The 14,992-nt window shown below is 37.7% G+C and overlaps 1 protein-coding gene across 1 annotated transcript; it reads right to left on the reverse strand.

Moving 5' to 3' along the window:
- Nucleotides 1-7,897: 7,897 nt before the first annotated feature.
- Nucleotides 7,898-13,821, reverse strand: LOC23687870. The gene is made up of 7 exons (XM_021851481.1): nucleotides 13,438-13,821; nucleotides 9,463-9,710; nucleotides 8,668-8,839; nucleotides 8,428-8,607; nucleotides 8,298-8,366; nucleotides 8,142-8,228; nucleotides 7,898-8,085 (listed from the first exon to the last, which is right to left on the reverse strand). Exons 1-7 carry the CDS (start codon nucleotides 13,786-13,788, stop codon nucleotides 7,984-7,986), a joined length of 1,209 nt encoding a protein of 402 aa, XP_021707173.1. The 5' UTR covers nucleotides 13,789-13,821; the 3' UTR covers nucleotides 7,898-7,983.
- Between the last annotated feature and the right edge of the window lie 1,171 nt (nucleotides 13,822-14,992).

Raw genomic sequence — 14,992 nt, forward strand, 5'->3', positions numbered from 1 at the left:
TATTCAGCAGATGAGGGCTATCTGGAGGTAAAAAATCGAATTAAAAATGTATCCGCTAAGTGGTGCTAGCTACAAATTGTTTTCTACTGTCTACATTTGAAGATCCTTATTTGTTATAAGGTTGGTGTCTTCGGCAAAGCTGATCAGCTTAGCTTAGCTTAGACTGACCACACATATAGCAACCATTTGCTATTCCGTGATCGTCCGAAGATGCGCAAAGAATCAACTAGAAGTTCGGCTGGAATTGTCCATAAACTTTTTCAGAGTGCATAACTCAGTGCCTCTATTTGTACAGGGTCAATAACGGCGCTGGCCACGCCCTTGCAGTCAGGCAGGATTGGGGGAAGGAATGTTATTCTGTAACCTTTGCTATTCAGAGAGCATATTTGCCTCTGCATTGCATCTCCACAAAGGTTACTGGGAGGGCTGGACCATCACAGAACACTCTTGTACCGACACTTGCTGAAAACCGAAAAAAACACGCCAGTAGCGCGCGAAAACAAACATGTCAGATCGGGCCTTCATAAAACACTCTGTGTCTTCGGCAAAGCTGTTCAGCAGAAAAAGTTTTATCTGGCAGTACACAATCTTACTGGAAATTTATCCGCTAGGTGATCCTGGTAACTTTTTGTCAACATTCTGTATTCCAAGATCTTGATAAGCTAGAAGATTGGACATCTACCGACGATGACGCATATTTCGCTATCCGACGACTTTTGTACCTAGGGGAGCGATGCTACCTTTTTTTTCAACAAAAAAGGCACGGGCATCAACTTCAGCATTTTAGCGGCACAGACTGTCACTCAACATTGAACAACAGACAAGCATGCTCCAATGGCACATCCGAAAAACATTCCTCACAAATTGTTTCAAAGGCTGAAGTGGGAACTGAACCTTGACACGATATAGTTTAGTGTCTGACGACATTCACCGCACGACCATGAAGCCCATAAATCTTACAACCAGGATATAAATTAGTTTTATAAAAATGTCACTGGCTACATCTAGAAAAGATTCAATTTATTCATGATCATATCGATATTGTTAATCTCAACAACTTTACCGAAGGCTACCAGAACGATTCCATTACTTTTCACAAGTTTACATCTAAATTTGTTCAAATTGTCTGTTGTGTCTATGACCTTCAGGTTTTTTTTATCAAACAATAGTCAACTATGTATGCCTCAACTTTAAATGAACTAAATAGTGGAAATGTTGGAATATAAGGTACAAAATGAACACAAATTGAATTTCACCCAGGGGCACTGACATTGAGAATAGAATATTAAAAATTGCAAATGGTTTTCACATTACTGGTGTAAAAAAACGGCCATGTGATGTCTTCAGTTGATGCATTATGATTGTCTTTAAATCAAAAAGCAAAAATTTTGCAATTGGCAGACTTTTTGTGGGGTATTTTGATGCTGCCACCGAATCGCAGTAGGTGGATGAGAATAAGTGTAGAAAAAGGATGGGATTCGTGTGTGTATTGTCGAAGCTGCATTCACACCAAGAAAAAATCAACGGTGACGGATTCTACTGATGGTCGGCGCAGAGAATTTGTTTATATAGAGAAGCGCGGATTCTGAAACCGAAGATTCCAATTAAACCGTCAAACGTGGTTCCAATCGAGCAAATTCAATGAGACTCAAAGATGTTACGCAAAAGAGACGATGTAGGTGTGTTAGTGAAAAGCGATACAAAAGTGACGTCATTGGTAAGCTTGGTTTCTTATGGCGACTGCAGGATGACACGCACTCTAAAATTTTGTTTGAATCACCTCAATTGTTGATAGTCATTGCAAATATTGTTTATAAACAAAGTCAAAATTCTCTCCGCGTTTCTCTAGTATAATTATATTCTCTGGGTCGGCGTTGTTGATTGTAGGGGAACTGGGGGTAATATGCCTTAGGGGGCAAAACGCGCCACCCTCGATTTGGACGAACGATGTATTTTAGAATACTTCTTTTCACCCTTGGTTATAGAAAATTGATAATAATGCTTCTCTTAATACATTTTTATGTGTTTTTCTCAAAAATATCGTGAAAAACGTATAAAACCGTTTTTCGCTGTTTTCGTTGCAATTTTGTGCGATTTTCAAGGCCCTTTTTAAGGTCTATAACTAATCAAATTTCTGAAAATATCGACGAGAGGCGACTTGTGCACTGTCATGGTTTGTATTACATGCAAAAACATTGTTAAATTTGTCCTTAAAAATCTTATTGAAGGACCTGAACCCCATTTCATAATACCAAAACAGCCGTTTGAATTCAAATTCTACCAAACGTAACGCCATATTGAAGTTACGCGCAATTCGGAACCTTACAAATGTACATTTTTCGCATTCTTATATACTATTATTGAACAATAACATCTAAGCCAACGCCCAAATGTATGCAGCATATAAAATAGCATGATTGTGTTGGTACGTTGACAGTACGAGTAACACCGAACTCATGCGGGGCTCCGCAAAACAATACATGTGCAGTTAAGCAAGCATTTTTTTTTTTAATAGATTTATAAAACCCTGAAAAACTAAAAAGGATAGCTGTTTCTACTGTTTGAAAGAAAACATGTTTGTCTATCCAACCATCATTAAGGTGAAGAAGCCAAAGCTCAAATTTTCAAGAGCACGGATCTGGAGAACCATGCACCCGTTTGAGCTGAAAACCTAATCGATTGGTCACCACCAGCTAGTGACCAATCGATTAAGTTTTCAGCTTAAACGGATGCTTGGTTCTCCAGATCGGTGCTCTTGAAAATTTGAAGTTTGGCTTCGATTCATCTTCACCTTAAAAAGAGCATAAAATGATGGTTTTCACATCTTAAATCGCTGTTTTCCTTAACATGGGCAAACTACCTTCAGTCCCCCTAAAATATGCAGACACTGAACCCAACTTTTAATAGAGCTCAATAACTCAATATAAAGATTCTGAGTATAAAGTTGTGGAGATATGATTGTAGCACCATATATCGGATTATTCTTCAATCAGATTTTACTGTTAGGCACGAACCTATATTTTTCCAGTACCTATACCGAGATACTGGAGATTGAAGAAAAATTGTAAGTAGCGATTACTAGGATTCTCAATCAGATTTTTCATGGCCAGATAGCCCTTGAAGCTGATCAAGGGCTTGATATACAAAGGATCAAGGATCTTGATAAACAAAAGATTGGAGAAAATTTGTTACTAACGCCACCAAGTGAGTTGGTTTTCTTGTCAGATTTTCCATCATAAGATAGCCCTTAATCTGTTGAATGGCTGAAGACAATTTTGGCGGTTTCCCCAGCCTCTATCCCTATAATTATGTATGATGTATCGAAAGGTGTGTAAGAAATCTCAAACTCCCCCTACCCCCATAGTCCCTTACGTAATTCATGGACGGCCTAAAGGATCTTGAGATACAGACAATTGAAGAAAATTTGTCACTAGCGCCGCCTAGCGACTAAATTGTTAATTGGATTTTGCACTTCCACATAGCCTTAAATCTGCAGAATATCTTTGCTGAAAAAAAAACAACCTTTAAACTGATAAGGATCTTGATGAAAAGCAGATGAATTCCCAATCAGACTCATTATTAGTCCTTGATCTGCTGAACAGCTTTGCTGAAGACACTAACCTTGTACCTGATAAGATTCTTAGGACACTGAAAATTAAAAAAAAATCCGTTCCACCAGCACCACTTAGCGGATTAATTCTCATTTAGGCCGAAAAGTTCTCCCCAAATAATGACCCGATGTGTTGTACAAATTGTGTATGAGCTGTAGTATTTTGAGGACAACCAACCACCCCCTTTGGCGTTGTGAAATTTGTGAATAGGCTTTTAATAAAATAACCTAAAGAGCTTCCCTTGTCAATTTACTATTCTTGTACATGTGACTCTGTGACCAGGGAAGTCTAGGAAATTGTCAGTATAAGAGCACATTGAAGCCTCCTGTATTTTGCCTGTGTTGGTAGCAAAGCTCAAAGCTTTGAGCCAACCCTTTTCCAGTAGAGAAGCTAGGCAAAATACAGGACGCTTCGATGCTTACTGACTTCAGAATGGTTTGGTCCATTTTCTCCACCTAATATAATTTAAATCTTGTGTGAAAATTTTAATTTCTTCGCAAAGTCTAACCATTAGCTGTTGGGTGTACTGATAAATATATTTATTTAAACTTGTTTAGTATTGTTTTTACGTAAAAGTATGGAACAACATTTTGACTCAAATGTCGAACACTGCATTCATTCTGTCTCATATTCCGAACACCTAGATTCAAATTCCGAACAGCACCAATAAATCGTATTCGAATGCATAATTTCGCAAATAAATTTATCTGAGCTAGTTTAAGTGCCCTCGAGCTAGAGAATCATCACTACTCCTGAGGAATAAAATTGATTGGAAAACGTTAAAACTGAATTGCAATTCACTGCCATTTCCTTGTAATTTTATGACATATTTCAGCGAAACATTTCAATCTGGTCGCCATACAAAAACCGAGTGTTCGGAATATGAGTCTGTTCGGAATTTGAGACAAAGCGGTATTCATTTCTATCATTTGAAAAAAAAAATCTTCTACAGACTCCCTTTAGCTTTGAGTCGCATGACCGATATAGCCATAACAAAATAGAATATAAAACAATCACGGTCGATACCTTCTCCTATGGAAATTGTCAATGCAATCAATGTCCTCCGCCACCGGACGAATTCGAACCCATAACCCAGATTAGGGTAAACAGGTATAATACGCCCCCCCCCCTAACGAAAAACTGCTCTATCGCAGTGGCAAATGCATTACTTCAATAGTTGTTGGTGTCAAAGTGTTGTTTACTTAGTTGGTCATGCTCTGCATGCAACTTTCTCTTGCCAGGTAACTTCTAGAAAGAGTACAAGACGTTTTCTGTAAACGGTCCAAATCTTGACGTTTCAAAACAAACCGGGCAATATGCCCTTCCCGTAGAAAAAGTTCCGCAGCGCTGTAGAAATGTTTCCAAGGAGAATTCCACCACTTGCTAAGCTAAAAAGGGTCTATTAGCAGTCGTCTTCCGGTAAAAGTTTTTGTAATAAGTGCAATAGTGAAGGATGGACTTCATTTACAACGAGGCTTCCTTATCGGACCCAAAATTTTAGGCCAAAAAGCTGATTTTCGATATTTTTGGTATTTCTATTGATTGTTCATACTTCTCAGAGATCTTATATGCGCAACATCAGTTTTTCGCAGATATTTAAGGTATGTAATAATATTTACGTGTCAAATAAGCCTAAATCCCTTGAAAATGAAGTGGGTCGTATTGCCCGGTTGGGGCGCATTATACCAATTTACCCTATACTCTTGATGAACAGCTGCTTGCTCACTGGTATTTAAATTCCTTGATAGTGTTCAATTTTCATTTTTTTTTACAAAGCGTTTCCTGTTCTATGAATATAGGTTTTACCATAGCATCACATTATTCAAGTCATAGCTGCACGCATTTTACCATAAATTTTGTTGGCTTGTTGGATGTTCTTTCAAGTTTTCGTTGGAAAAGCTAGTCACTTTATAATTTCAGGTCGTCCTTAAGGCATTCATTGAAGTTAATCCTGCATTAAATTGAATCCAAAATTTTCCCTGTTTTACCTTCTTGTATTAAAACAGTCAGGACTCTTATGGAATTGTTCACCACTTCTCTGCCATGATCATATTTTTATTGTCTTGAATCAAACATCACTAATTTTTGTAGTAACCTTATCGAAATTCAGGGCTCTCTAAAGGGGCTCCGCAGCTTTTAGGTTGAAGCAGCCATCTAGCAAATAAGGAGTTGTGGGTTCGATCCCCACTGGAGAACGTTCAGTTTCATTTTTTACAGTTGACACGTGTTTGTCGCGTACATGTAAACTGGCTGAAATGGCTTAGAACTTGACAGTTTAAAAATGTGTAATGCAGAAATTATTTGCTGAAAAGCTTACTCTTGTTTTATCTGCTAATATGTAAAGAAAAAAAATAATAAGCTAAAATCGATTAATTCTAACAAGGAACCGTACATTTATATCCCCACCTTCTGATCAGAATCTGTGGCAAAACGTTATGCATTTGGGGTAATGGCTTTCGGAGTTAGGGCGTTCAAGGTAGTGTCATAGAGTCCTGATGAGAATGTTGATGTAAAGAGGATTGAAAATTCCGTTTTATTAGCGCCACCTTGCGGATAAATTTCCAATTAGACTCTTTACCGCCAGATAGCCCTAGATCTGTTGAATAGCTTTGCCGAATACATCAATCTTGAAAATATTTAAATGTCAATGTAGTGTAAACTGAAGAGTACTGTCAAAATAAACCAAAATCATGTATTCTTGCAGCATCGTGTGAATCTAGCTGAATATACATTCAATTTTCAACTAAGAAAGCTGGAATGTTACATAATCGTGTAAATTTAAAGTGAATTCAATTGAAAAATAATCGATTGATCGTTGAAATTTACGTTAATTTTGGGGCCCAGATAGCCGTGACGGTAAACGCGCAGCTAATCAGCATGACCAAGCTGAGGGTCGTGGATTCGAATCCCACCAGTCAAGGATCTTTTCGGGTTGGAATTTTTCTTGACTTCCAAGGGCATAGAGTATATTCGTACCTGCCACACGATATACGCATGCAAAAATGGTCTTTGGTATAGTAAGCTCTCAGTTAATAACTGTGGAAGTGCTTATAAGAACACTAAGCTGAGAAGCAGGCTCTATACCAGTGGGAACGTAACGCCAGAAAGAAGAAGAAGTTGATGCTCCAAATATGTGGATGAAAATAAACTTAAATTTACAACATTTTATTAGCTGTGCAGTCTGTTAGAAAACCGACCAATTGATTTCGAAGAACGTTGAAAGAAAGCGAAGGATTGTTTAGTGCATGTTGTTCTATTCCTTCTACTATTGAGAAACAATGAAACAGTCGTTTTTTATTCAATTATCATTCCTTACCATTTTGCATAGAGCCTCTTTAGAAAAAGATACAGCATCTAATACCTTTTGAAGAAAACAGTTTGTCACCATTACACTCTCAAGGGTGCCCCACATTCAGGCTCGGCCACTAAGCTGGTTGAATGATACTGGTATTGACCATGCTCGGTATTCTAGCGTATCAAACTATTGCTTCCACTTATAAGGTTCAAAGTCGTTAGTCATAAGTGTGAACAGGCATCATCATATTGGACATTTTGATTCCTTGGAACAAGAAGCTTATTTTAGATAATAGGAGGTCTGCTACTCCACTGATTCGGAATCGTTTACCTCCCAGATATTGTAGGATAAGCACTTGAACTCGGAACGAACTTGTCTCATGAATTGAAACCAGCCTCAGAAGCTGATTAAGTCATTTTTACACTTCGACCTCCTCATTATCTAGGACAAATAGGTGGGCCTTAGTGTATTGTTACTCTATTATACTCATCCGACCGTAACTTATAAGTATAAACAAGTACAGATACAACAAGAGTACAATATAGTAGATCTAACCCCGTAACGCACCTCGAAAAGGTGATCTACCCGCGTTACGGTTGTATCGATCCATGATTGAAAATGTTTCGGAAGTTGTATCTAGTTTGTTAAATAGCAGCAGTGCAGGAAAGCTCTAATAAGAGTGCGATGATAATAGTAGTTTACGGAACAAGTTGCAGAATGATGTATTTTACAGCACGAGCCACAAATTTAACCTACGAGGCTTGCCGTCGTACCTTGCAAACTTGCTCACATGCAATTCTAACGCTAAGGTATCAATTTTTGTACTGGCTTTTTTGATTGAAGGTATCAATTTTTGTACTGGCTGAAATTTAGAAATGCTTTACCATCAAACATCATTAAACATATGTTGATCACGTGTAAAATTATAAACAAGAAACAATAACAAAGAATAAATATATTATGTGATATACTTGACAACATGCACAAACAATTGTTCACATTTATTGCACGTGTTTGAGAAAAAACAATCAATTGAAATGCATTCAAATTATTTTACCATAGAAATTATTGAACTTCTTATCCTTTGTACGGTACGGTATCGTTAAGGCTGGTCGGACTCGGGAACGATACATCAAATTGAATTAGAATAATAAGATATGTAGCTGTTGCACCAATCATCTGAAAATGCAAATTGTGTTTAGAAATAAGATTTGTTCGAGATAACAATTTCTTACTGTGTAGAGCAACGTCCAATCGTACACAAATAAACCACATGTGATGACTGGGCTTCGGTGAAGCAACTGCTGGGAAAAGATATTCAACTGTGAATGAAACAAAATGCAATCAGAGGATACAAGATGTCTGAAAATATTTTACTATTCGTTACGTACCTCGTTGATTACCACGCTTGACGTGGAACAGTTGATAGCTTTATGAACCAAAATGCCCATTTGTTTGCCCTAAAAGGACGTAACTTGCCCGAATAATGTCAATATGGATTACTTTAGTATAACAACTTACCTCACGTGTAACTTTGCTTCCAATTGCAATAAAGAAAAGCACAAAGAACAAATAGTACAAGTACCAAACGAAGTTCAGTAGGCCCATGTAGTACAGCTCGTCCCAATACAGCAATGTCTTGAACAGACCAAACGAACAGACAACGCCAATCACGAAGCACAAACCCACGCAGAAGGTTATCTGAAAATAGCTTCTCTTTTGAGTCGAACCGTCAATCATACCATCGGGAAATATTTCAACCTGAACGGCGAAGCAATAATTAACCAATTCCACCACATCGTTCAGCTTGTCATGCAGGACTTTGATCTGCCTCAGAGCCACCAGTTGCTCCTTTTCGTTGCACACAACCATTTCCAGGTAACCGGGCGATGTCGAAAATCCGTTCGGCGTGGAGTTTACCGGAAAATACATTCTGAAATAGACATCAAAGTATGTGATTGGTTAGAATTTAATTGAAATCAAACTAACCCCTCTACCGACGGCATATTTTTTTCTCGATATGTTATTTCAATCGTATTTTTTAGTTTTCTATATTTTTGCGCCATTTTTTACAGTACCCTAAAATAAATCTTCTATTTTAAGAACCTATGACTTTTATTGTTATCCATCTGATTTTGAAGATATTCCGATGTTCCTTGGGAAACTAACACTTCTCAAACAAAATTTCTTTGGCGCAATTTCGTTTAAATCAGTAAATAATAAAAAATGCTTAATACAGGCTATAGAATAGTAAAAATAAGGGAGCTTATATGATTTTTTTTTCAAATCGATTTACTTGTCTCATGTAATATGAACTTCAAGAAATGATGTTATTTTTGTAGCCTGTAGCCTTAGATATTTACGTAGGTTATGGGTTTTGAACATCTCCAGGATTAAATGAATAATAATTAAAATCGATTAAAAAAAAAAGAATTTACTTTCAAACTTTTTAAAATATGGTGCAAAAATATCAAAATACAAGAAAGATAGCTCGATTGATATTTTGTTTGGCAAAAAATGCTTGCGGTTGAGAGGTAGATCAAGTAATGTTGCTACCTAAATGTTTCATTTAAAGTGATATTGCGCTTCGCCAACAGGAGCGACAACGTTGCTACATATACGAAGATAACGGAGAAATGCACGGTGAATATTACTGACTCCAACCCGTACTCCAATTCCACGTCCCAGTGATTCACAGGAAACCACATGATTGATACCATAATTCCGGAAATTGTCAGCGACAATATTTTTAAAACCATACGTCGTTGTTGACCATGATCTATCTGGACTCCCAGTTCCCTCATCTGTATATTGGGAACAAACTTTGAGTGGAATCACAACACTGGGGAACATTTGTTTTGTCTCAAGAACCAAAATACCGCTTTTCAATTAATTTAGGGATTCTGAGCTCATTACTGCACTCAAAAATATCACGGCACACCCAGTTTTCGAGCTATTTACTGTTGAAAATGAAATATTCAAGATTTCTATCATCTTGCATACCAGTTTATCAGCCTTAATTACTTGTTAAGTGTACCACAAAATTCAAACTTTTATGTGTTAAAGATCACTTATTAACAAAGTTCATAATACTTTCGATACGGAAAAATATGTTTGATGCTTTAGAAAAGTATTGTATAGTGCCGTCTAAAATAAACGAATACTTTTGTGTTAGAAGTGCACTGCCCATATTCGCATGGTCGACGTAATCACCAGCACTATCTTACACGCTAAACTTCATCCGCTCAGAAATGAGTGCCGAGTACACAAAATAGGCCTCTCTTCATGCAGCACAGATTCTGTGCAAAGGGGGCTGTAAACAGTTTTGTGTAAACGGTGGTAAACAAGCCGAATGAGTGAAATGCGCACAGAGGAGGAACGCTTGGAATGCGGAATTCGCTTCCATGTTTGTTTTGCTTCTGAAAACATTGAAAAACATTCCGATTTTAAAGTTTTTCAGAGATTTTTTCATTCGAATAGCCGAAGCGGAAGCAAATGGGGAAAAAACTTTCGCATTTGCCACCATCTTCCGGCTTTTCGTTGAAAAAAATCCCTGATAACTCCCCATCTTACCAACGGCCAACTGTTTGCTGCCGCGCGGGAGATGACTGACAGTTCCATTTCCATCGATCCGTGCACAGCCAATGGCCAACACATCGGTTACACATAGCATGAGTGCGACTTACACAGAATTTTCACTCAGCCAGAGAGTCCTGTATTGGTTGCCTCATTATGTGTAGTTTTAACACATGGGCTGCGTTGAGCAGGCTTAGCGTGCACGCTGTTCGGGCCGGATCTCGCTTCGTGCCATTACGCCAAGCCTGTAAGGGATTGGTACGAAGCGAAAGGCGTTAATGTGGTCCCGAATGAGGCGAACCCGCAAAATAAACCAAAACTTCGTTCGATCGAAAACTTTTGGGCGATTATGAATAAAAAGTTGAAGAAAAGAGGAAAAACATTCAAAACCGATGAAGCTTTGAAGAAAAACTGGGAGAAATTGTGTAAGACATATAGGCAAGACCTCGCCCAAGAGCAGGGTTAAGAGAAATGTACGAGCATTCAGCTTGGCGGAAGAAATTCAATAAAAAAATTATGCAATTTTGGTGACAAGTTCAAAATTGAGACATGCTGGAACATATCTCAGATCGACAACAGATTCAGCAGTCCCAAATTTATTGACCCCTCTGCCAGCAGCTTCATTTTTACCTTAACATAATATTCAAATCGCGATTACTTTCTTATGTCTCGATATTTTTGCACCATTTTTTTTTACAAGTTAAACTCTTCTAGATTTAGTGTCGATATTAATCGTTGGTGATCTGGTTCAGAAGATATTCCGATGTTCCTTGGGTGACCGACATTTTTCTTATAAAATTTCTTTGGTGGCCATTTTGTTTTACGCCAATTTATGGAAAATACAAAATAAAATGCCAGGTAAAAAGAAGCTACTCTGAAAAAATCACACGAATCGATTAAGCCTTCTTGGAGATATCTGAAAATTACGTTATAATGAATTTTGAAGATTTCAAGATCTTATTTGGCCAGCTTGGTACCAGAAAAATAAATGCTCAGTACTCAAAGACCACCAAATTACTTCAATTTTTCACAACGTAGGGGTTCCTGGGGTAATATGCACTGCTGGGGCAAAACGCACCTTGTCAATTTCTCTGAAATAAATTATTTTTGAGTGAAAAAAAATATGCATATTGATGAAACGTTGCAAATTGTTGATACCCTGAGAATTTGATTCTTTTTGAAAAACTTAACAGGGAAATAAAACAATTTATTCGAAAAGTACGATTCTGATGTAACTTTCCAGATCATTTCACTTGTTGTTTTAAAAGTGATGAAATTAGATTTTTACAACCTTCAACCATAAAACAGATGATTAGAGACTAGATTGATTGTTGATGAGATGATTTGGCGAAATAATACAACTATTTCTATTTTCCATAACGTTTTCTGTTAACCTCACAGCTGGGGCAGCATGCACTCCATTGATCGGGGCAGAACGATCCACTCCAAAATAAACTAAAATCATTAATTTTAGGCTATTTGAAGCCTTTACCAACGTATTTATGCACAATTGTATCATCTTCCAGGCGAAAATCATCAAAAACTCCTAGTTTTTCGATAAATAAAATTTCGTTTAAAACACGAAGGTGCATCTTGCCTCATTGTTGTGGTGCATCATGCCCCTTTGTTTAGGTGCGTCTTGCCTCAATGTTGTGATGCGTCATGCCCCAAAATGCGGTGCATCATGCCCCGCATCAATCATAATTCACGCAAAAATAGTGTTTGAAAAAAGTTAAATTTTAAAGCAATCTAATGTAATTATGATGAAGATTCGCTCAACACCATGTAAGGTGAACCCAAACCAACTAGATTCGTGTATTAAAACACTACATACATGATGTTTAGTGTTCATTCCGGCACATTTTTCTTAAGTGGTGCATATTACCCCAGGAACCCCTACGCTCATTATTGTACTGTTCTGAAGAGTGAATATCCAGATGCGATGAAAATTCTGGGGAGTGACATATATACACTCCCGTGCATAAGTTTGGGTTCACCCCCTAAAAAACATGCAAAAGTGTTCAGTCCATATCTCTGTGATTACACGTCCAATTCAAACTCTTTAAGCCGCAATCAAGAGGCAAAGAGTTATTCTTACTTTGTATGTGTTTTTCCAAAAACATTCTTTGAACTTTGTATACTAAACTTGTACCTAAAGTTGTGACATTTTTCAAAAAACACACTGAAAAATCATATCTAATTTCCTCAGCATTGGGTCGACCAAAATTTTAAATCAAAGTGTCATTAGAATCGTAATCTTATATTCTTTGAAGAGACCCCACGAAATTTTTGCGGAAAGATCTGAAAAGTATTCAAAATCAATGAAACAGTCAGTGAAGTCATCGTGCAAAAGTTTTCCGCCAAAATTTCGTGGGGTCTCTTCAAAGAATACAAGATTACGATTCTAATGACACTTTGATTTAAAATTTTGGTCGACCCAATGCTGAGGAAATTAGATATGATTTTTCAGTGTGTTTTTTTGAAAAATGTCACAATTTTAAGTATAAATTTAGTAAACAAAATTAAGAAAATGTTTTTGGAAAAATACATACGAAGTAAGAATAACTCTTTGCCTTTCGAATGCGGTTTAAAGAGTTTCAATTGGACGTGTAATCACAGAGATATGGGCAGAACACTTTTGTATGTTTTTGAGGGGGTGAACCCAAACTTTTGCACGGGAGTGTACGTGGGTTATAGCTACGCGTCCCCCAACGAATTTCGGATTACCTTGGGATCCAGGGGACCAATGCTCAATATTGACACAGATTCTAAAGCTAGAAGAGTTTTTTTGAGAACTTGTGAAAAAATGGTGCAAAAATATCAAGAAACAAAAAAGTCATTGCGATTCGATTTTTTTTGCAGTAATAAACGAAGCTGCTAATAGAGGGGTTAAAACGCATGATTTGATCCTTGAGACACGCAAATATGTCATTTATGTCACGTTATGAAATTCACCCCGCAATCCACCGAATCAATCGTTGCTACAATTCGATAGATTTCACCGGCAACACATCGACTGAACGCAACACAGCCCACCGGAAGCAGATAGAACATAATCACAATGATGTTTCCACTTTCGTTGAATATTTGTGACCCAGTCTCGTAGACCAAATCTTTCGACAAACAATTCCAATAGGTCCGAAGCATGAAGGCGAACGTTAGAAACAGGTGGGTTTGGTTCACGCAGCCTTGCCAACACTTAAGCTCCATTCCGGTGAAGATAGGAGTCAGTCCCAGGCACTTTGTGACCAGCTCACAAGGTGCAATCGAATACCAAACACTGTCCGTTGCACCGGTCCAGAACATTGCGGAAATCCTGCTCAGAACTGTTTCGTCACGAAGGCCACGGACTACACTGAGCCGCCGGTCATGATGGACATTAATTTCTTAGCATTGAGTAGAGAGCATGCCGGTCGGAGGGAAGTTCGAAATTTACGGTACGTTTCAAACGGATTGAATAATTAATTGGATGTGAGTGTCGGGATAACGGACATGCCACCACTGTGATGCATTACCAATCGTTCTTTGATCAAAGAGGTGAAACATTTGATTACTCTGGGCATCCTTTATTGAGATATAAGAGTTTAAACAGAGCAGAGCAAATTGAATAAATTATTTTGAATAAAACACTGAGATGTTTTATATAGTTTCAGTTCAGTTTCAGTTCAGTTTCAATTCAGTTTCAGTTCAGTTTCAGTTCAGTTTTAGTTCAGTTTCAGTTCAGTTTCAGTTTAGTTTCACCTCAGTTTCTCAGTTAAATATTTGGCACCAGGCACTACAAATAAAAGATTTGAGGCGTAGTAATTACCTGAAACTCCGGTTGAGATGTTTAATTCTTTGCACCAACAGCCACAGCGTTGCGATAAACTGTATGCTTATCGCAACTAATGTGAACAGAACTCGCAGTACGTATAACCAAGTAACATAGGGTGCATAGGCTGATTTTCCCGCAATTAATTTGGTACAAGTTGTAAGAATGGTGAACCCGACGCAACATAACGAGAAACTGACAATTTGAAACCGATGCTGTTGATAGTTCTCGATTTGAAACGATAATGTTCGCAACTGAAATAAAATTCAGTTAAATAGAATTCAATCAAGCTTAGAAATATGTAACCTGTTGGTCCACTTTGTTCAACTTCCAGAAGATACGTTTTATAAAATTGGACATGGCAAAATTCAACGTAATGAACAAAAGTGGCAATATAATCGCCGCAAAAAGCCGTATTGCAGGACTTGCGATAATCTTTACCGCGATGTCTCCTTTCGTTTGAATTGATTGTTTGAACATTACGATGGCCAGTAGCATTATAAGAAAGTAGTTGAAGAAAAGTTGAATCCAATTAATAAGCCTATGCTTGAGGCACACAGTAGCTACTGAACTATCGGTCCAGATCAAGGGAAGCATGCCCAAAACTTTGAGGAAGACCTCCAATGGGCGAAAGCTATCGTGAATATCAACTGCTTGGCGTAACATTTTGTTCGACACTGAGGCAAGAAATGATGATGA

The sequence above is a fragment of the Aedes aegypti genome, chromosome 3 (assembly GCF_002204515.2).
Source record: "Aedes aegypti strain LVP_AGWG chromosome 3, AaegL5.0 Primary Assembly, whole genome shotgun sequence".
NCBI classification, from domain to species: Eukaryota; Metazoa; Arthropoda; class Insecta; order Diptera; family Culicidae; genus Aedes; species Aedes aegypti.